The following is a 21,919-nucleotide window of genomic DNA, read 5'->3' on the forward strand; positions in this document are numbered from 1 at the left end:
ATAATGATGCTTTCCTTTCATGCAGAGGCATTGAGGGGAGGAGGGAAGAGGAGAGGAAGTCTTTTAATCTATCATACCACCAGCATTTAAAGAAGCATGAAATAAGGAGGATTTAAAACAAAGCTACAGTCCAGTCAGTCCACTTTCATCCAGCCTTGATTTCCCAGCTGTATACTGAGCAATGACATAGTGTAATTCAGACTTTTGCATCAACGGAATTCTGTGCAAATGCCATATTTTCCATGCAAACCAGAATCTGGATACAAGTTCTCATTCCACCTGGACAGAACTTCAATCTGCTATCATAGTTAAATAAATGACTGTGACACTGAATGTTGTGAGGCACTGTCTCATCCCTCTTGCTTTGGTACCTCTTTCATTTTATTAAAAGCAGCTACTACAGTAAACCCTTCAATTCTACAAAACTTTTATTTTCTTTTAAATCTATGCTACAGATAGGAAGGTAATAATAAAATTTGTGAAGTGCACTGCTTTTTAAAGTTCACATAAAGCATTGGACTAAAGAAAGGGAAATGAAACCCTGACCAAAACTTGCATAGATTCTCTGTGCACAGTGGTGATGTCTCACCATGTACTGCACAAAGACTAGCAGCCAACCACTGCACCATTCCCCAGGGGAGATGCAATCTCTACACATGAAGTCATGTCATCTTACACTTAGTGATCTTAGAGAACAAAACCACCCAGCAAAGACATGGCTCTGGCCAGGTTCTTTAATGCCACTGTGCCCCCTTTTTCTTTGCTGCATATACAAAAGTCTGATCTCTGCTCCAAAACACTTTACACTCATAAAGTATTCTTAGGACTTGTGAGGAAATGTGTTCTATGAAAACGTAAAATTCTAGAAGAAAATAGAAGGCTTCCAAAAGCTGGTTTTGCTTTTGGTATTTGAGGACCTTGTTGTAACTGGTTTCGCATGGGCAACAAGAAAAGAGACAGCCTTTTACTCTGGGAAGCTCGAGCAGAAGTAGCATCTTCACGGAACGGGCAGTGGTGGCCACTTAGGACATGCAGAGTCCTGACCTTTTGAGAAGCTAGAATGTCTGCCCTTTACCAAAGTTAGAAAACTTGGTTCACGCAACTGCAGGAAGAATACATCTGGTAAAAGCTGCTGATGCAGTGCACTTATCAAAACACAGATGCGGCTTATGAAAACCACCTGCTAATGCCAAGTGCAGATGCTAAGAGAAAAGATCAGCCACCTCAATGGCAGTTTACATGAAACTTCAAATAATAGACTAAGTAAAAGAAATAACTCATTTGAGGGGGGTGGGGAGGTGTCAAGATAGCCTTAACAGGATACACAAATGTTAAAATACATTAGTTTGAGGGAGGGACTTTCTTTATAAAAGCAAAATTAAAATCTCAACTTTTCTTTTAAAAATCCCAGCTCTGCTGTGGAAAAACAGCTTGAAATCATGAGCAATGCATAAACAATGCAGTCTGTACATATTTTCAGACAGCAAAAGACCCTTGAAGGCCTGAGATAGCTCTTTCACACCATTAGGTACCAATCCCAAAACCCATGGCTTTTGAGACAGAGTTCAACTACCACTACTTGAAGAAAGGGACTGTTGTGTAACAGAGGGACACAGAGGAACAAACATTCACTCAACTATCACAGCAGATGAAAGTAGATAAAACCCTGACATTTCTCTAGGTGTGAGAGGGTGACAGCACCAAGGTCACGTGGCATATATCTATGAAAATATACAATTGAAAAGGGTAAGGAAACAAGGCCGGGGAGAAGGAAGACACTTCACTATACTGTGAAGCCTGCCTTAGTCTAAACCTTGAAATAGCATGGGAAGTGCATAGCAGTCCTGAGCAAGCTAAAACATGTTTTCTGCTGTTACCTGTTACCTGTTTTTTCCTAAATTTATATATATATTTAAACACTACTCAAACAGCACAGAAAAGCTAACATAAGCAGAAATTGAAGTTGTAAAAAAATAAATTATATGAATACTAATGATGCCAGTATCTTCTGTCATTATACACTTGCATCAAATACATTTGAAATACAACAACCTGAAGAAGGTTGGTTCAAAAACTGCTTAAAAAGAGCAGCAGTGAGCAACTAGTGAAGAACAAAGATTTTAAAAGGAATATGCATGAAAAATTTGTTTTGGTGGGTATAAGGAGAACAACAACAATTTCCAATCTGATGTTAATTTTATTTTGATAAAGCATTTAACATCTGTTATGCATAAGATTCAAGGAATGTTTTCTACAAAATTTATTAAAAGTTATCACTCTTGTTAGCAGTAGGCCACCTTGCTCTAAGTCTTGTGGTTATACATGAACATGTAAAATAGCTAATAGCACAGTCCATAAAACAGCAACAGCAACAAATCTTCCTTACAAAATAATTCTTCCTTCTGCTTACCATAATGTGATTACAATGAACAAAGGAGGTGGAGCACAGTAGAGAGATTAGTTAATGAAGCTGATGCTGCAGCAGATTAATAAAGACATATCCAGCAAAAACCAACAGTGATTTACTTTGCATCATTTCCAAAATTATCTGAAAGTAATTTTATTTTTGCACAGATTTCCTTCTGAACAGAAATGGATTTAAAATATTCACATCATAATGCACCCATCGGTTGAGGTCCTTTCTCACCTATTCAGTGCAGCTACGCTCAGAACACTGTTCAAGTCTGGCACACCAAGCACATTTCTGGGAACTTAAAGTGACAAACTTCCCCTACAATTCCCTCTCAGACATAGGCTTACTCACCTGAGTTCTTAGGAACTCAAACTTAACTCCTTCCCCACATCCCATCCTCAAGCCTCATTAACTGCTGCATGCCAGGAAGCCGATTAGAGGACTATGTCATATAGAGCAGCAGTAATGAGGAAAACAATTGCTGCAGCTCAGACTGTCATACTAAATACCTGCACAGCTGGAAGTGTGGTTCAGTTTTGAAACCTGGGACTACCCAGACATTTCTTTGATGCTCTCATTTGTCAGAGTGTGGATGACAAGGTCAGGAACTCTGGAAGGGACCTGGGGAATAAAGAGCTGGCCAAAAGGCTTCAAGTTACAGCTCAGAAACAAAGCAGAAAAAGGCAAAAGGCAGCTTTCGCGTTACTTAATCTGTTTATCATCTCTTTCAGGTGACACGTCTGTGAGATTCATGGAGGATGGGAAAGTTCATTTGTGAGTTATCAAAGACACCAGGAAAGACTGCCAAATCAGAGCTCTTTGCCACTCTCTCCTTTTCCAGGCCACAGAGGCAGCTGAAAAGTGGAGACCATATTTTCAACAGCAGAATATGTCTTCTGTTTGGCTGGGTCCTGCACAAGTAACTCCCAAACTTCAGGGCGGGCCCAGCAAAGTACTTTAAAGCCTTCATAAAGCATCACAAGGCAATTTGAATGCCCTAGTGTCAAATTTTTAACTAACATCACTATAACTTTACAATTGAACTAAACAAACTTGCTGTGAATGATTTTACTCAATCTACAATCTGTGAAGGAATGCAATGTCTTGTAGTCCCTAGTGCACACCAGAAAGAGAATCCTATAGAAATGTATGAGGCTCTTCATTGTGGTACATGGTACTCTTAAAAAATTCTTCCTTCCTATCTCTAAGACTGTTTATATAGCAGCTCTCAAACTACACTGTGATAAGGGACTGAATCCTGGGTACAAACAAAGGAATTGAGACCAGTTGGATGGAGAACAGATGTGGATCATGGAGGGAAAGGCATGAGGTAGCTGTGCTCCATCCTGGTCCCAACACGATGCTGCCCTAGACACAGGGATCGTTCCCCTGCCAGAGGGCCTCCCATGCACAAACAGCCCTCCCACCCTCCTCTCACATAACACAGGGCTGAGACACACTATAATAGCAATCAGCAGTCACAAGGAAGTACTAGAATTGTGATGAGTTACCACAACAAAGGGACAAACGTTTGAAATTAGCAGCACATAAAAACTAGTATTGGTTTCTGCTGGCCATAAATAGTAAGAGGACATGTCCAACACTGCAGGTATTTCTGTAGCATACAAATACCCAACACAGCGTTAAGAGAGCTACCCAGGAACAAGGAGAGCTGTAGACACAGATTGGAATACTTTCTCAGCCAGTCACACTATTACCAGGTCTTGAGGGTGAGGTCTGCTATCACAGCACCCCACTACAGACTGCGGTGTTGGCATACTCCACAAAGAAGTCAAGAAAGAAAAGGCAACAACATTCCTAGTTCACATAGTTACATGCTAGCACTGAAAGTGTTTCCATCAACAGCTTCTGACTGACTGCCAAAAATAACATTACACTTTCCTTACAAAAGTCTCACATCCAATAGACCAAGCATTAAGATGTCTGGAAATAAACCATTAACGGATTCATCAGTTTCCAGATCCTATTTAATACCTGATTATTATGTATCACTATAGTCAATTTATAGCACCCATTCAGGCTTCCATATTTCATTCTGAGGGGGAAATGTATTTAAACAGAACAAGTATCCATGTAACCACAAAGTAACAAATCTTTTTTAGTATGTAGAATAGTAAATATGTAATAAAGACTTTTAAAGCAATGTTACTCCAGTGAAAATATTTGAGTGAATGTACTCCCAAGAACTACATTTTGATGATAAAAAAATCATTTAGTCTGTTACAGAATGACTGATAGCATTATGAAGAACAGTGGCTGCAAAGCTATTTAAAGTTTAGGCAAAGGAAAACCTTCATTTTCTGTAACTGTACTGGCTTTATAACTATTAGGGATTATTTGTGCATAGGACCCCTCTGTCAAAGAACGCATTGTGATGGGTGTCATATAGACACAGAACAAAACAACCACTCTTTGCCTTATGCTAAATAACAAGTTGCAGATGTAATTAACACAGTTTATAAAAGATACAAACTTTAAACAGAAAGCAGGATTTTGAGAACTCCTGCATTAACATCTTTTAATATCTGAATATTCAGTACATTTTAAGATGCAAAATGAACGTTCATGTGCCGTTGTAAATTAAATGAAAAGAAGCAATGAGGAAGTTTGCATGATAGTCTAGAAACAACCAACCTTGAGTTCTAGCCTTTGCCTGCACCATTTTAATTTTTGGCACTCTTAAAAAGCCAAGTTTAATATTTTTGGCTAGAATTGAGATTGTACAGATTACAGTACTTCAGTCTAGTTGAACTGAATTCTTTTCTGCAGGGAGTCTTCCTTCTTAAAACCTCTAAGAGATTCTAGGAGCTGTGGCAACATGGGTACCTGTCAGAGTCAATCACAGAGTGTGTGTACAGTGATGGTGAGAGGTCTGTGTGATGACAGTATGGAAGCAGTATAAGAAGCTGGAAAAGAGCAGGCCTTTAACCCCACTGAGAACTTTAGTCCTTTCCATGTCTATCAAGGTTACTTTAAGCCTTCACATATTTGGTATTTGCCTCAAAGTCATTACATTTGGAAAATTTTGTTCAAGGCTAAAAAGCAAGTTGTCATGTCAGACCTTTCACAGACAATATCCAGTCACTTGCCCTTTCCATTTATAAAATATTAAAATCCATCTTGAAATGCTTTTGCTGATCTCAGTTGTGGAAGCACAGTAGAAGGAACAAATGGCCTATTGCCTTTGGGGTCAAATACCACAAGACTCATCTCTGCCTCCCTCCATATCCCATTTGTCACACCATCACAAGTTGAGTGAATGGAATTACTTAACAGTCTCTCCCTGTACTACTCCCTGAGTTTCTGCTCTCATCTTCATACAAGCATTTCTGTTTCAGCATCAGATTAGTTTCTGCCATGTGCAGGAGGCTGCCCACCTTTCTGATCCTAATCTCCTCTCTAAACTACTGAGCTTGTACCACTTCTCGAACCATTCCTATCTGGAGTGCTATAGCATTTCTCTAACAGGAGTAAATCACCAGCCACTGAAATTTGGGTTGCTTGCTTTTTCTCTTTCTTTTCCTCCCCAAATTTTCAAAGTCTGCACAATTTTAAGTATGTGTTATATACAAACAACAACAGATGCTACGGCATCTTGTTGTTTGTGGGAGTTGCCTTCAAGCCGTATCATGCAGCTTTTGGGATTTCTATTGGAGCCAAGCAAGCCGGGGAGGGAGCGGAGCTGAGCGACAATGGGAATATCCGGCTCTGCCTCCCGCTGGAAAAAACAGCAACAACAGGAGGGGAAGATTCCCTGACACTGGATGACAATTATCCTATTTTGGGGAGCTCAGGAAGTGGGAAGTCACCCTAACAGCTCCACTGGGTGACTTTTCCAAGAAAACTTCCCAAGCTATTTAGCGAGTCGGCGAGAGACGTCCTGCCAGTCCTCCTGCCGTACCGCCAAGCTCCCCAGCGCCTGCGGTCCCTCCCTCAGCCCCAGCTAAGCCGCCTCACGGCGGCGATCCCGTCCCGGCTGACGGGACCGGCAGCATCGGCCGCCCCTCGCAGCCGCCCCGGTACTTCCCCTCCGCCGCGGCGGCCACGACCTCCCCGCGCCCCCGGCTGCGCCCCGCCGCACCTTTTGCTCAGAGGCCGGACCCGCACGGCCACCTTGACGTTGGCCATGGCTCCGCTCACGCCCCGCAGTCGCGGCCACCCGCGCCCCGGCCCCTCATCCCGCCCTCCGCCCGGGATGGGGAGGAGCGGGGAGGAGTGGAGCCGCCCGTCCCGCCCCGGAGGGGAGAGCCCGGCCCAGGCAGCCCCCGCGGAGCGGGTGGAAGGGAAACTTCCGCGAGTGGAGAGGGGGCGTTTCGGGAAAAGTTTGCCCGGAGTAGCCGCACGGCAGCCTCTCCAGCACCCGAACCCCGTTTTTTGCCTGAAACAGGTCTGCCCGGGAGAGCGGGACCCCCAGAGTAAGAGACGTTGATTTCACACTTTATATCCCCGGGGATACCACTGCGCTCCCCCCCAAATTCTCATTTGCAGCAGCAAAACAACGCGGCCTTTACCTCTCAGAGTTCAATACCGACAGTCCGATTAGACGGGTACCGCCATGAAGGCGGCTCACTAGGGACCAGCACTGTAAGCACTCCACATTAATTCGACAGGAATTTAGGCAAGACATGTATCCCTTCTATATAAGCACGAAAGGAAAGGTCTCAAGTGCTTTAGATTTCTTTTGCTTCTCCTTTGAGAACCTCCAGTATTCATGTGGGTCGTACTTATGGTCTAAAAGAAAATTTTCAAACTTCCAAAGAACTATAATTGAAATCAATGTCAAACTGTTGCATTGATAAAGGTTTGTGTTTAGACTAATATAAGAACCACGGAAAGATTTTTAAAACATTCTTGTTAGAATATTGTCCCTATCAGCTACTGATCTTATTGTGAAGATGCAAGAGCAAGTAGTGTTGGCATAAAGAAGATGCCAGGGTGATAGACAATTCCTGTTTAGTTTTGACAGTTCCATTTGCCAGTTCTGTTACTCAGTTTTAAATGCATTTTTTCTGGTTTTGCATTTCAAATTATGATAAACTGAGCTGTATCTGAATATCATATAGGAGTGTTTTACAGTCCTCTACTGTTTTTACATTTAAACAACTTTTGTTTGAATTGCCTTTCAACTGAACTATTTTTTTTTGGACTTTAAGTATAGTTCTTTTCATGATACAATTTGCCTTAAGCTCCAGAAATGCTTAATCTAAATGAAAAAGGTACCACAATTCAGAAACCTTCCAGAGTCAGTATGGGATCCTTTGGACCTGACACTTCATTCATGACTCACCCCAGAGATGCTAAAATGAATATCTACAAGCTGTGAATCACTGTATACTTCAATAGATTCATCTCTTTAAATCATACTGAAGAATTAATTGATACATCAATGGCAAATGGCAATTAGCTAAACTCTACCAACTCCACAATCAACTCTTCAGTAACAGACATAGTAAAAAAAGAAAATATGCTTAACTCTTTGGGATATGGCAAAAACATGTATTTCAAGGAATTATAATGAACAAACTAACTAAAAATGTTTTCACTGTACTCTAAAATTATTAAATTACAACAGCTTTAATTTGCCTGACCCAAATCATCACTGTAAGAAAATGAGAGAGGCTAAGCCTGTGATAGAGGTAGAGGACACTGATTTACACAAACACAGAAAAGACCTCTGAGATCATCGAGTCCAACCTATGACCACCTCCCATCCTGAAGAAGTCCACAAATCTGGATTCTGCTTCTTCCCACTTCACAGAATATGCAAAGCATTTTCAGTAAAAATGTCAGCTCCTCTGCAATTGTGTGGAAGACTTTTGTTTCCACATCTGAAAGAACACTGACATGGGACTTTGTACTCAAATTCTGCAATGATGTATAGTAAGTGTTCACACAAAGACCCCACTAAAGTCTGTGGAGACTCAAACACCAGTTTATATTCTCAGATTCTATCTAGTGACATTCTGCTTGACCCAATCAAAATTGTTTCTATCCTCTTAACTTTCTCAACAGCAGCAGAAAGGAATGTCAGTTATACTTACATAGTATGCTAGAGAATTGTTACGTTGGATGCCTTGCCATCACACCCAGCAGAATGATGTAGTCCAAAAGATCAAAATGGGATTCTCAGAAAATATCAAATATTAAATAGACCAGTTGCAAGTAAGTCATAATAGAGTGTGTTCAACAAAGAGCCAAAGATTTCTTTCTTAAACGCAATAATCAGATAAACTTGTGAAATTTGTGGTACTGAGCCACCTAGTGGTTACTTTCGAAAAGCAAAGGGCTCCTATTTCAGCAACAGAGATCAACAGACTGGACGTATGAAGAATTCAGATAAATGACACAACAGTACAATGGAATACATCCACACCACTTCCAGTCTGCTCTGTATCCCGAATACAAAACTGGAGATCCTCCACAGACAACCAACTATCCTGCTTTATAGATATGTGTATATATATATATATATATATATGTCCTGCCAGTAACATTTTACCAACCAGTCTTTTCCTGATCTAGAAGTCAGGTTACAAACTGGAACAATCAATGCTTTTGATAAACTGTTGGTCTTAGCCATGGAATAAAAGTTTTATTCTAACGGGGACACTGACATCAGAACAGGCAACAGAAGAAGAGGATCTGAAGAATATATTTATCACTACCATTGAAGTATGGTTTGCAAATTGGTCGATCTGTCTTATATCATCAAGTCCATTCCCCGCTTTCCCACAAAACCACATAACAGTAAAAATAAACTGTAACTTGAAACTAATTTAATTTCATGGTTGGAACTCCTGTGGAAGCATAAGCTTTCGTCTATAATTTTAATTTACGGGATTTTGCAACAAAATAAAAAGGAAAAAACTGAGTTCTTGAAATCTAGTGCTTTTATTAAAGTTTAAAGTGGCATAAAAAATACAATATTTTATCAAGATTCTTAAAAAAATTAATAAAGACACTAGAGCAAATGCATAAGAAATTATCAAAACAAATTTCCATTGAAGATACAGCCTCCAAGGGAATCCTATCCAGCTACTCCAAAAAGTAATTCCTTAACAGGCTTCTCAATAGCCTGTCTTCCTGTGAGCTACTGCTCACTATCCTTTTTTCCAGTAAATAGTTGGAGAACTGTTACTTAATAACAGAAATACAACTACCTGCAAAGTCTCTACTGGATTACAACACAACTGTGTCGCAGTTTTCACAGAAGACCATAAGAAGGTAGTTTTTTGAAGGAGGAAATCCTATTTGAGGAAAATGATTTGTTAGGTTAAATATAAGCCAAAGTCCAACTCAGCACGATTGCGTAGGCTGTCAGAATACACTTCTTTTTGCAGTTCTCTCCATTTCAGTATTTGCTCTGTCAGCTCCTCCAATTCCATCACGAACACCTCTGTTTTTGTCAAAGCGGTGTCCTAAAGCAGAAAAAGGTTGGATTTAATCTCTGTATATCCCGTCAATCTAGCAGGACATAAAAATAACCTAAACAATTAAACAGCATTCCATTCTTAATGCTGGACAAGACAGCAGGCTCAGTTCTTTTGCTACTCACCATATTCTTCATCATATTTGGCACCTGAGGGATGCTTCTTAGAGACTGCAAATGGCTTTCAAGCTTCTCAGTAAAAGTCACAGCATCAGTCAACAACTCTACTATGCACCTGTAACCAAGAATGAGCCCTCTACTCAAAAGTTGTGCTAAACAATGAGAATTTAATACTCACAAGTTCTTATTTCTTTGCCCTGATTTTCTTAGTCCTCTTCTCCAGTTTTATGCATGTTCCCAACATCTAATTAATTTTTCTGCAATTACACTTATTTTATGACTCTCAGCAACAAGTAAGGCAGGAATTACAGAAGTAAAATCAACTTCTTCAGTAACTGGTTAGATTTTTAGACCATAAGAAGAAGGACTATATTTTTAAAACATGCACTATGCGTGTCTGGCAATCATTCACACTTATTCTGAGCAAGTGACAGGGGAAGGAAGATACTCAACACTAAAGTAACAATTCCTGCTCTGGAGAAGTTTAATGAATCAAGCATTTAGCACATTTGTTTAAAACAATACATTGCAAGTTGTTCTGTAGTCTTCTGAAGACAACACCAATAACCTAAGCAAATATTCAGAAAAATATGTATCACTACCTTCCTGTGAATTTATCAATGACTAAACTACTAGCTTTTAGCTGAGGTTCTGCTACCATTTTTTACTTCTATTCTTAGCAATGGAAAGATGAATGAAAGCATGTGATTTTTACTGCCTACTAGTTCAAATTAATTTGGACTCATGCAAACAAAGAACGATTATTTTCTGTGTGCCTACTTGTGGAAAGTAGCTTCAATAGGCAGGCTCTCTTGATATCTGGGTTTTATCAACCTCTTTCTGAGAGCTCTCTTCTCTTTCAGTACAGCTTCCAAGTGACTGTTCATATCTTGCAAAATCTCATACTTTTTCCCTATAAAATAAAATTGCAAAGTTGAACCTACTGTCCTGCTAAAACAAGAGCAACATTTCTTCTGGAGAAAGACAGAGAGAGAAAAAACACTGATCTATTGCACTGGACAATTTACACGCAAGAGAGACATTAGTCAGAATGGTGTTTGTTGGAGTGTGTGTGATTTAGTATCAGCATGCACCTCAAAGTCACAATACCTACTTTAAAGAGATACAGATATGTTAATTATTTTACATTATCTACAGTTTTAAATAAATTCTATTTGAGATGAAGTCAATTTCTTGAACTATACCATAGCACTGAAGTAATACAATAGATTTCATTAGCCTAGCACAATAGTAGAAAGCTAGAATGTTTTTAAGTATCCATAAAATCATAGTGTGAAAAGTGTGAAATAATAAAGAAATGAATACAAATGCTCCCAAAGTGCTAAACTGCAAATGCAAGTAATTTTAGGGGCATACAGATGCAACAGAAATACACTGAGTTTCTGAAAAAGTACAGCAGCACATGCAGGCCAAGCGTTACTGATGATCTCAGAACTCACGCTCCACTGACACTGGGGAGCTGAGCACCCCCTCACACTTTTTTGGAGAATGAGTTGCACACAAAGCTTCTACTGAGACAGCAGAAAGTGCAAGTTCAAATAGTATGGAAACATTCTTTAGGTGCTAATAAAACCTGTACCACCTCTAACAAGCTATCCAGAGATGACTGCTACAGTAACTTCTAGAAATGTGATATACTCAGATGAAATATTAATCTGCTGATTAAGTAATTTAAGACTCTTAGTTTTTCTCTGGCATAACTGCACTTACCTAAGTAAAAAACGTGAGTAATGTCTGCTGTCTCATTCTCCAACTGCATCATTTCAGTTTTCAGTTTTATCTACAACAATAATAAGATCAAATGAAAATTCATTTTAAACATACTTATCCAGATATTGTTGACTCTCTTGGGGTGGAGGAGGAAGTAGAAAGAGGAAAAAATGAGAGCATACATGTGAAAGAGAGTGAGCATTTGTGTGAGAGCATGTTCCTATGCCCCCTGAAGTGTTTCTACTACTGGGTGGTAGTAGTTGGTCAATAGGAAACGACTGTTTAAAAAAGCCAACTTAAATAATTTTGCAACTTATTGGTAATTTGTGCTGGAAAAGACAGATCCTGTAATTCATTCCTAAAACACAGAAACTTATGATAGACTCATAGAATAGTTTGGGTTGGAAGGCACCTTGAAGACCATCTAGTTCCAAATGCCTGCCAAGGGCAAGCACCCACTAGACCAAGTTGTTCAGAGCCCCATCCAACCTGGCCTTAAACACTTCCAGGGATGGGGCATTCAGAACTTCTCTTGGCAACATGTTCCAATGCCTCACTATCCTCGCAGTAAAGAATTTCTTCCTAGTATTTAAATCTAAATCTCTCCTCTTAGTTTAAAGCCATTCTGCCTTGTCCTAGCACTATCTACTCATGTAAAAAAATCACTCTCCCTCTTTTTTAAGCCCCCTTTAAGTACTGGAAGGCTGCTAAACAACTCCAGCTCTCTCAGCCTGTCTTCACAGGAGAGGTGCTCCAGCCCTCTGATCATCTTCATGGCCCTTTCCTGGACTGTCTTTCTTACGCTGATAACCCCAGACCTATATGCAGAGACATAGTAGAAAAGGAAACAAGGACACAAGGACAGAGTAGAAAAGGAGAATCATCTCCCTCAATCTCCTGGGTGCTTTTGATGCAGCCCAGGATGAGGTTGCCTTTCTGGGCTGTGAGCCCACACTGTTGGCTCACGTCCAGCTCTTCATCCATGAGAACCCCTAAGTCCTTCACCGCAGGGCTGCTCGTGATAAGCTCATCTCCCAGTCTGTACTCAGGTCTGAGACTGCCCCAACCCAGGTGCAGAAGCTTACACTTGGACCTGGTGAATTTGATGACTTCCCATGGGCCCACTTCTCAAGCCTGTCCCGGCCCCTCTGGATAATATCCTGTCCTTCTGTTGTGGCAACTGCACTGCTCAGCTTTGTGTCACCTGCAAACTTGCTGAAGGTGCATTTGATCTCACTGTCTATGCCATTGATAAAGATATTAAAAAGCACCAGTCCCAAGACAGAGCCTTGAGGGACACTACTTGTCACCAGCCTTCACCTGCACATAGAGCCATTGACCACAACTTGCTGGCTGTTTTCATCCAGCCAATTCCTTAATCACTCTTCAAATCCATGTCTCTCTTACAAAGTAAGTTTCATCATCTATATAGTCTCTAAAACAACATTATAAAATACAAGCCAACGGCCAATTCAGGCAGTAGGAAATGACTGAGGTTACGTCTTGGTAACCAACAAAATGGTCTAGTTGCCTATAAAGAAATACATTTCTGTGAATTGAAGTCAGCTACAAATTTTTATTTACTTTTCAGTTTCTTCAGAACACTTCAGGTCACACTTCAGTTAAAGGTGCAGCTTTCTGAGTCTTTCTACTTACAGTAAAAACTTTCGTTTCACAGTTTTGTTCTTACCATTCTGACAACTCAGTCCACTGAAGAAAAAAGCGCCAACTGTTAAAGAGCTGAACTGTTAAAAAACCCTCAAAACATGAAACATGGCACATGGCAGCCTGACACTTCATTGGGAGCTCTGTACTACCTCCAAGTACTGAAGTGTTGAGTGTACACTGACAACAGTAAAGGTTGTACCTCATTGATTTCAGCTTGCATGTTTGCCATTCTTTCCATCTCTGAGAATTTCACAAAGCATGGCGTTTCTCTGCGAGTTAAATCCAATGTCTCCTGTAAAAAGAAAACAGTGGGAAAACAAACAGTCGGCAGCAAGAACGTATCAGGCACATTCTCAATAATGGCTTTTAATGGTTTAAAGTTATTGATGCTCTCCTGCGCTATGCGATACAGTACGTTTCGCCCGAACAACCCACAGGACACAAGCATTATTTCGCGGCGCTTTTCCCTGCTGCCGACAGCTTGCGCAGCCCCCCGGCCCCGGGTGATACCTGAGTCACGGCGCCCGCCGCCAGGCACCGCTCCAGCAGCGCGGCCGCCGCCGAGAGCTGCCCGGGCTTCCAGAGCGGGCGGGAGCCGCCTCGCTCCTCATGGCTGCTCACGTCCAGCCCCGAGCTCAGCTCCAGCTTGGGCTCGTCCACCCTGCGGGGGCAGGGCCTGGCGGACTCCACGGCTGCGAGTGCGCGGCAGCGCCTCTCTAGCCCGCCGGGCTTTCCAGTCTCCCGGTGGGACGCCTCCGACACGGAGAGCCCGCCGGCCGCCATGCTGGGCGTGGCAGGAAATGGGACGCGCGTCCGGTTCCGGGCAGCCGGTGGGCGCCGCTGGAGCGGAGGTTCTGGAAGGGCGGAGCGAGGGGCCGTGCGGGGGCTCCGCCGCTGCGGGACGTCTGCGTGCGGAGCCCGGACAGGTGGGTTGGGTCGGGCCGGGCCGGGCCGAACCGGGCCTGGCCTGACTCGGCTGCCGCCGGCTGACCCCGGCTGCCCTCGACGGGGCTGGGGTCGGGGCCCGAGCAGCCGCGAAGGGGTTGGGGCGGGGGCTGCTGCCGTGGCGCCGGAAGCGCTTCTCTCCTGTCGTGCTCCCCGTGCCGGCTGCTTAAGAGGTGTCCCAGGCTTTATTTCCCATTGCGAACCCGGCACTAATCCTCCGGCCTGTGACTCGGGCGTCCTGGAATTAAACCCTGCTGGGATAACGAAGATGGATGTCGTGTGTCTGCAAACAGGGCCACGGCAGAGGAGTCAGTTCTCTATTAAATAGAATAAATGTTTCCAAAAACGCAAATAAAACCGTAGTATTGTCGGCAGGCCAGGGCTGGTAGGTGCCGCAGGAATCACGGCCAGTTTTCGTGGAGAATCTCCTTACGCTACAGGGCGCTGAAAGGCGAAATGTGCAGCTTTTCCACTTAGTTTTAACTGTGCTTGTTACATCGTTTCCATAATAAAACTGCTATAATGAAGGCACCTTAAGCTAGGCAAATCTTTTGAGTTGTAGGTTTTAGTTATGAGGGAGATGAATACGCAGCAGTGAAATGTTTCAGTGTGTTGAAATGCCTGTAGTGTTGGAGAGAGTGCACATAAAATGACTTCTTACATTTGCTTTATCACAGAGACTTTGGATTGCAGTTCTCTAGCACAGAGTAACAGAGAAACTGGCTGAGACTGTCACTCGAATGCCGTGTGCTTGACAGAGAATTGCTAGGATGGGCAACAGTGCATTAAAAGCCCACCTGGAGACAGCACAGAAAACTGGTGTGTTTCAGCTGACTGGAAAGGGACTTACTGAGGTAATGTAACAGTAGGGGAAACATGGCTGTTTGTGTGCATGACTGACACTTTCGGAGAGAAATTCCCACCTCATTGTCATAACGCATGTATTTCTCGCAAATGGTGATGGAAAATATTTCAAGATTTATTTTCTTTTTTCCTTTTTGCCTGCATTGTCTTCTGACTGAGGATTTATCTGTCAGGGCAATTGTATGCTTATGACCTTGTGTTCTAGAGTGCATATATGTTCAATAAGTATTAGTTATGATGTACTTTTTTTAAAAAACGGCTATAAGCTTGAAGGGGAAAATATACATTTTGTAAGCATATTGTTACTTAGAAAGATACTCCACAATTTGTTACATTTAAATACTTAGACTGTATTTAATTGTAGTCATACCAATAGTCTGTTCATTGGGCTGTAAGCATCCTGAGAGTTTATTATACTGGAAATTGTCCTGACTTAGACTCAACTGCAGAAAAACACACCATGTTCTGGAACCATTAGTCAAGCAGCAGGTCACAGGATAGCCAAAATAACTATATTGCCGTAATTTTCCAAGACTTCTCTAAAGTGTCTTCTTCCACTGTGCTGCCTTCTCTCTTTTTCTCTGTCAAACCAAAGGAGAATCAAACCCACTTGCTTATTCACCAGGACTCCTTGATGGTGATTGTCAGGTTTTTCTTTTTTTAGCTCAGTTTCAGGGCTCAGTACCAAAGTGATACAGGGTGTAAATAAGAGTAAGGAAAATGCTATACCTAATTATTGAAAAAGGAAAGCAAGTGAAAAATTTCCCAATCTTACTCTGCTAAAATATGTCATTGTTAACTGGCTGTAGGATATTTTAAATGACAGGCATGTTTAAGAGAAGCACACAAGAGGACTCAAATGTAAACAAGCTTCCTTCTCCCTTTTTAATTTTAATACTTTGGATGAAAAACTACTCCTCGTAGATATTAGTGTTTTCTTTATATGCTTTTTTACTTCCCCAGATGAAAAAATATTTTTAAAAATATGCATTAAGCAAATTTGCCAGTTACACCATGGTGATTGGACATTGCAATGCATATGACAGTATGTAATAGCGATCCAAATTCCAGTTAAAATTTTAAGCTGTATAACTTGAACATTCAAAATTGTATCAACTATTTAAATGCTGTATCTTTTTTCTCCCCCATAGTTTCCTGAAGATCTGCAGAAGCTAACAAGCAACTTAAGGACAATAGATTTGTCGAACAACAAAATAGAACTCTTGCCACCTCTCATTGGAAAATTTTCCTTTTTGAAGAGCCTTGCTCTAAACAACAACAAACTGAGTATGCCTGCTAATTAATATCTCCACAGATTTTTAAAATAATAACCTGAGTTCTCTGATCAGAAGCTAAATTTATTAAATTTAACTCTCACAGGATGTAAACGGGGAGGTTAGTCACTTAAATTGAAATTTTTGGAATTCGTGTACAGCATAAAAATCCCAAAACCAGAAACTCTACAAAATTAGTTGCCAGCTTAGTTGCCTTATGTTTTACAATGACACATGAGCACTTAAAATCATAAGGTTTTTGTTCTGTGACTTGTCTGATCTGAGGGTTTAACAGTGTCATATGGTTTAGTACTTGCATAGAGAACAGGTAATGAAGATGATGATGATGTAGACAATGTTGCTGGCCATTCAGAGGTTGTTACTGCTTCTGTTCGACAAACATCCAACTTTATGGAAAAATTAGAATGAGGTAAAGAAACTAGGTTTTAATGCATTAATTAGGTATTATCTGCCTTTTTGAAACAAACATAATTTACAAACCTTTGACTCCATAGTGCAACTGACTGTAGTGCAATTCAGGAGTGCTAAAGGTTATACACCTGTGTAGGCAGAATAAGGGATGAATGGAAAATGGGGAGGAAGTCTGTGAGAAATTACTTAATATAGTACTGCTCTCCATGCAGAAGCTTACTTGAATTAAAGAGGTATTCATGTTTACTGCTCTTAGTTCAGGTCATATGTTTGTTCTGTCATTTATTTCTAGATGCTTTACCTGAGGAGTTGTGTAAACTGAAAAAACTGGAAACACTGCACTTGAATGGCAATCACTTGAGGCAGTTACCAGCTGCATTTGGACAACTTTCAGCTCTCAAAACCCTGAGCCTTTCTGGAAACCAGCTTCGGACTGTGCCTACACAACTCTGTGGTCTTCGCCATTTGGATGTGGTAGATCTTTCGAAAAACCAGATCCAAAATGTGCCCGACAGTGTGGGAGAATTGCAGGCTATTGAACTCAATTTGAATCAGAATCAGGTCTGGTACTTGAGATATTACCTAGATTTAGAACATGGTTTATCTTGGACTTAGTACATCCACGGAACATAAGATGAGAGTATCAAAACTTTATAGCTAAAAGACATCTGGACACAACACAAATGAGGGATCATAACTAGAATTTACGTACCAGTACGTCCAAGTGCCTGATTTGATTGACAAATCTGGAATTTAGTCAGGCAGAAAATTATTTGAACAGTTCTTGAGTAGGAATGTGGTAAACATATGTGTAGGTTGCCTGTCATCATGGAAGAAAAAAAAATTACTTGGATTTTTGATAGTTTGTTGCTTATGCATTCTAACTAGTTAATGTAGTTTATATTTACAACATGGTAATTGTTCTGGATAAGTCTGAAACAAGTCACTTTAATGATCATGGATCACTACCATTTTAATCTGATTTCTCTTTTCTGTTTATTTCTACAAGATTTCCCAGATCTCAGTGCAGATATCCCACTGTCCACGCCTCAAAGTCTTGCGTTTAGAAGAAAACTGTCTAGAACTCAGCATGCTTCCTCAAAGTATCCTTAGTGATTCCCAGATCTCACTGCTTGCAGTAGAAGGCAACCTCTTTGAAATCAAGAAACTCAGAGAACTGGAAGGTTATGACAAGGTTTGTGGGTTGTGGGGGGGTTGTTTTTGGTTGTTTTTTTTTTTTTGGTCGGTTGGGGTTTTTTTGTTTTGTGTTTTTTTAACAAGTGAAGTCCTTACCCGGTACCTCCTCAGAATACTAAGCATTTATGCTGGTGAATAAAAGCACAGAATAGTATATCGGTATTGTCACTGGTATTGGATTCACAGCTTATCTCTAAAAAGAATATCAAGAGTTCTTCAAATATTAACTTTCTCATAGGATTCAGGATTAATGATTTTCATCAGCATCTCTTAAAGGGCAGCTAATGATGACAGGTGTGTGTCTTCACTTTGATGGGACAAAAAATAATGGATGCTTCATATTTAACATTATTTCATCTTTAACACTTGAGACTTGACCATTAGTCTGAATTGCAGCAAATGGCATAAATTTTTGGGGAGTTTTTTGTTCATTTGAAATTAAAGCTCTAATGGTTACATCTGGGATATAAAAATATGCTTTAGATGCAGAATGTTTTTGAGTCTGAGTGCAGAAGCTTAGCTGCTTTTAGCAGTAACGAATCCTCTATTAATTTCTGAATCTTAGATTTTTTTTTTTTTCTTTGTAGTACATGGAACGATTTACAGCTACAAAGAAGAAGTTTGCATGATCATTATTCTGACCCGGTATGTTACTAATAAGAAGAGAGACTAGAAGTACCTGCTTCACTGACTTAAACCAAGACTGATGAAGGAAATGATCAGAGAACTCCTCCTCTAGTAGTCTGATAGAGCCTGTGAAGGCTGCATTGAATAAACTTGAACTAGAGAACATAGGTATTGAACTGATGAACCTGCCCAGGGGCCAGTTTTGATTTTTGTGCCACAATAGCTTTTAACACAGTACGTGTTCTCCTTTGTCACAGCTTGTTCTTTCAGAGAGAAAGGGAATGAGCATTTCAAAGTTGCCAGTTCCCTTTTGTCATGAAGCTGGCTGTTGATTTGTAAGAGGATTATTTCTTCTGGAAACATTTTTCCATGATAGCACATGGAAGTTCTACCACCAAAGCATTGTATGTCTTGCAGTAAGCACTATTCTACAGAGAAGAACTTCTATAGGCAAGGTTTTAATTTATAACCTGTATGAGTTTTTTTTATGAAGCACAAATAGTTGTGGTTAAATGTTTTTATTAACAGCTTCCAGTAAACAAATTGTGGTTTGAGCACCCTTCATTCATATTTTATTGTATAGGCTTTCTTTTCCCATAAGCAAGAATTGCACTACAGCCCACTTCTGCTTGAGCTTTATTGAATAAAAACTAGGTTCATCTTCAATGTATTTACTAAAAATGTATATTGCTAGAAAATACAATATCCTTGCACTGACTCGTGTACAGAGCAATGCTGAAGGTTTTAGTCATCAGCTCACTGCTGCTGCCTTACTACCAAAAGCACCTAGAAAGAGGTAAAAATGTGTACAATTATGTAACTTATACTGAAAAGGAAAATGTACTTGTATATTTTAGTAAATTATTTTCAAAAAATCAGTTTATTCAGTGTAACTCCTGCTGTTTTCACTTTAATAAGTAGTATTAAGCTGTCACTGAAAGCCCTCACTTAGGTACTTGGGTCTGTCAGTTGTTGGTAACAGCTACACTTCAACATAACAGCCAAAATTAAGATTAGCAGTAAGTGGTTCTTTTATAAGATACTAAGAGAGGTATCTAGTTCCCTATTTGTAGCTATTCAAAGGATGGATGTGATCCATCATTTAACAGGCAACCAGTTTGTCATGGTTTGAAAATTGCCCCCCCAGGAGCCAGGGGGCCTAGAGGTGATTGGGTGCCAGGGCAGTCTCCCCTGGAGGGCCAATCACTGCTCGTTTTGTTCGCTCCTGTGAAAATCATATATACACAACCGGCGGAAGTTGTTGGCAGTCAGTCTGTCTGTCTGCTGCTGTGTGGGTGGGTGGGTGTGAGAAAGGCCCACAGGTGGCAGGGCCCCCTTTTTTCCCCTCCAGGGGGAAGGGGGGCCCTGCGGCCCACAACTCTGGCCTAAGCCAGGGTTGGAGGCAGCATTGGAGTGAGTGTGTGTTATGAGGGAAGGGACTCACAGCACCTAAAGGTAAGCGGGAGAGAGGAGCCAAGCCCTCTTCCCCCCACCTTTGCAGCTAGACTGCAGAGAGGGCTTCTTCTTTTCCCTCTCACTGTAGAGGGGACGCTCAGCATTGGAGCAGAGCCAAAGGGGACGGGCGGAATGCAGCCCGGTGCCAGGGAGATAACCCGAGGCGAAACTGGAGACAGACCAGAGAAAGGCCCCGAGGATGTCCTTGCAGTGATTTGAAACAGAGGACAGCCAAAAACTTGGAGAAGGAATGAACATTCTGGGACGTGTACTGTGATACAGTACAGAACCGAGGTATGAGAGAATCACACAGCAGAGATGGCACAGAACCAAGGAGAAAGGACTCAGAGCTATCTTCTTGGACTTCGTGAGAAAGAAAAGACTTCAGCAAACAGCTGGAGCTTGGTGGGGGAATGAATCAGGTTCCCTGAACACTCCCATGAGAGAAAGACTGGTTACCTATCAGCCTGAAGGGCTTTTCCTGGACTGAATTAAGGGAGAAGCTTAAAGGGACTGATAGAATTGTGTAATATTATATATATAGTTGCTTTTAGCTTGTACAGTATATTTATTTGTGTAAAATAAATGTATATATACTTCCCCTTTTCCCTTATATAAGCCTCTTGCCTGAAAGTTTCTCTTCAGTGTTGAGATAAAATTGTGGGAAGGGGTGGGGGAAGCCTGGAAATTGGATTTTGGATTTTTGTGGTGGCTCAAACCACCACCCAGTTTTCTTTAAGAATCCAATTCCACCACTTTATGAAAAAAACAACCTACTAGCTTTTCATAAGAAGTAGCTGATGGCAGACAACATTTCTGAGGCTACTTTGTTTTGCAAGACATAACTAGGGAAGTGCTTTAAGAACACATAATGCAAGGCCCTATAGAGTCAGAAATCTATTGAGCTTCATAATAATAGATTCCACAGATTATGACATGCAAAGCCAGTAGCAAATAAAGCCTGTGGGCTTGTTCTAAAGTTTACCTCCTTCCACTTGATACCTAAATCCCATTTGAAGTACTAGTTTTTCCTAGAGAGTTGCTGTGCACAAGATATGAACAGAACAAAGCCTTTCAGTTACCAAATTTCCCTTTGCATTCACCAGCTCTGACAACTCTAGAGTGGCCTATCATCAATATATATACACTTGGCAATGTGGTGCCACTCTGCTGTGGTGGCATTTTGGTTTTATTATTTTTTAACAGGAAATATATGTGCACAGAGATGCTGCTTCTCTCATTTAACATTTATCTTTTTTTTCTATTCAACAAAGAGGTGTAAGAAGAGATGGTGGAACAGTTGAAAATTATGGAGTTAGCAATGCTATAAAAAAGTCTTACTGCTTTTGGAAGCATTTGAGAAAATAAGTCAACATTTCTTTTATGTGATCACTAATACACTTAGAAACCTTTCAGTTACTCATTGTTAGGCTCCTGTGCTACTTTGGAGTTATGACAACTATCAGAGCTTTTGTACAGCAAAATGGAGAAAGCACCATGGAAAATACTGATTGTAGCAGAGTTAGTTCTGGATTAACAAAACTTGTTCCAGAACAGAAGACGACTGTTTCAAGGAAAAAAGAACTGGCTGATACCCTTACATGTTTAACTCACAGCAGTGAATAACTGTGACCAAGTCACATAGTAGAATGCTGTTCTATACATTTCAGTGCTCTGTATCGTCTACTAGTAGTTTTATAGTGGGAGTTTGTTTTCCCTTCTCATCACCCCTACTCTACAACT

At 40.9% G+C, this 21,919-nt stretch overlaps 3 protein-coding genes across 3 annotated transcripts in view; 1 reads left to right on the forward strand and 2 right to left on the reverse strand.

Annotated features, from left to right (window-relative positions):
* Nucleotides 1–6,595, reverse strand: part of STARD9 (StAR related lipid transfer domain containing 9) — a 100,680-nt gene extending 94,085 nt beyond the window's left edge. The window contains exon 1 of the mRNA XM_051791960.1: nt 6,516–6,595. Coding sequence (XP_051647920.1) covers nt 6,516–6,562 — 47 coding nt within the window. The 5' untranslated portion in view covers nt 6,563–6,595. The remainder of the gene's footprint in view (nt 1–6,515) is intronic.
* A 2,711-nt stretch (nt 6,596–9,306) lies between these two features.
* On the reverse strand, nt 9,307–14,178 carry HAUS2 (HAUS augmin like complex subunit 2). The gene is made up of 6 exons (XM_051791860.1): nt 13,893–14,178; nt 13,582–13,674; nt 11,715–11,784; nt 10,764–10,896; nt 9,990–10,098; nt 9,307–9,852 (listed from the first exon to the last, which is right to left on the reverse strand). The coding sequence occupies exons 1-6, from the start codon at nt 14,163–14,165 to the stop codon at nt 9,703–9,705; spliced, it is 828 nt and encodes a 275-aa protein (XP_051647820.1). The 5' UTR covers nt 14,166–14,178; the 3' UTR covers nt 9,307–9,702.
* LRRC57 (leucine rich repeat containing 57) lies at nt 14,172–20,775 on the forward strand. The gene is made up of 6 exons (XM_051791862.1): nt 14,172–14,308; nt 15,005–15,181; nt 16,343–16,478; nt 17,190–17,458; nt 17,907–18,092; nt 18,682–20,775. The coding sequence occupies exons 2-6, from the start codon at nt 15,098–15,100 to the stop codon at nt 18,721–18,723; spliced, it is 717 nt and encodes a 238-aa protein (XP_051647822.1). The 5' UTR covers nt 14,172–14,308; nt 15,005–15,097; the 3' UTR covers nt 18,724–20,775.
* Nucleotides 20,776–21,919: the final 1,144 nt, after the last annotated feature.

This window comes from Manacus candei, unplaced genomic scaffold (assembly GCF_025592945.1).
Source record: "Manacus candei isolate 608988 ecotype Guabito, Panama unplaced genomic scaffold, ASM2559294v1 h1tg000033l, whole genome shotgun sequence".
In the NCBI taxonomy this organism is placed as follows: domain Eukaryota; kingdom Metazoa; phylum Chordata; class Aves; order Passeriformes; family Pipridae; genus Manacus; species Manacus candei.

Coding starts and splice junctions, on each gene's coding strand:
- LRRC57 (XM_051791862.1), top strand. CDS start 15,098: ATGGGCAACAGTGCATTAAAAGCCCACCTGGAGACAGCACAGAAAACT. Junction 16,479..17,189: donor TCTAAACAACAACAAACTGA/GTATGCCTGCTA, acceptor ATTTATTTCTAG/ATGCTTTACCTGAGGAGTTG. Junction 18,093..18,681: donor AACTGGAAGGTTATGACAAG/GTTTGTGGGTTG, acceptor TTTTCTTTGTAG/TACATGGAACGATTTACAGC.
- HAUS2 (XM_051791860.1), bottom strand. CDS start 14,165: ATGGCGGCCGGCGGGCTCTCCGTGTCGGAGGCGTCCCACCGGGAGACT. Junction 11,785..13,581: donor TGCAAGCTGAAATCAATGAG/GTACAACCTTTA, acceptor TTATTGTTGTAG/ATAAAACTGAAAACTGAAAT. Junction 10,099..10,763: donor ATTGAAGCTACTTTCCACAA/GTAGGCACACAG, acceptor TCTTGGTTACAG/GTGCATAGTAGAGTTGTTGA.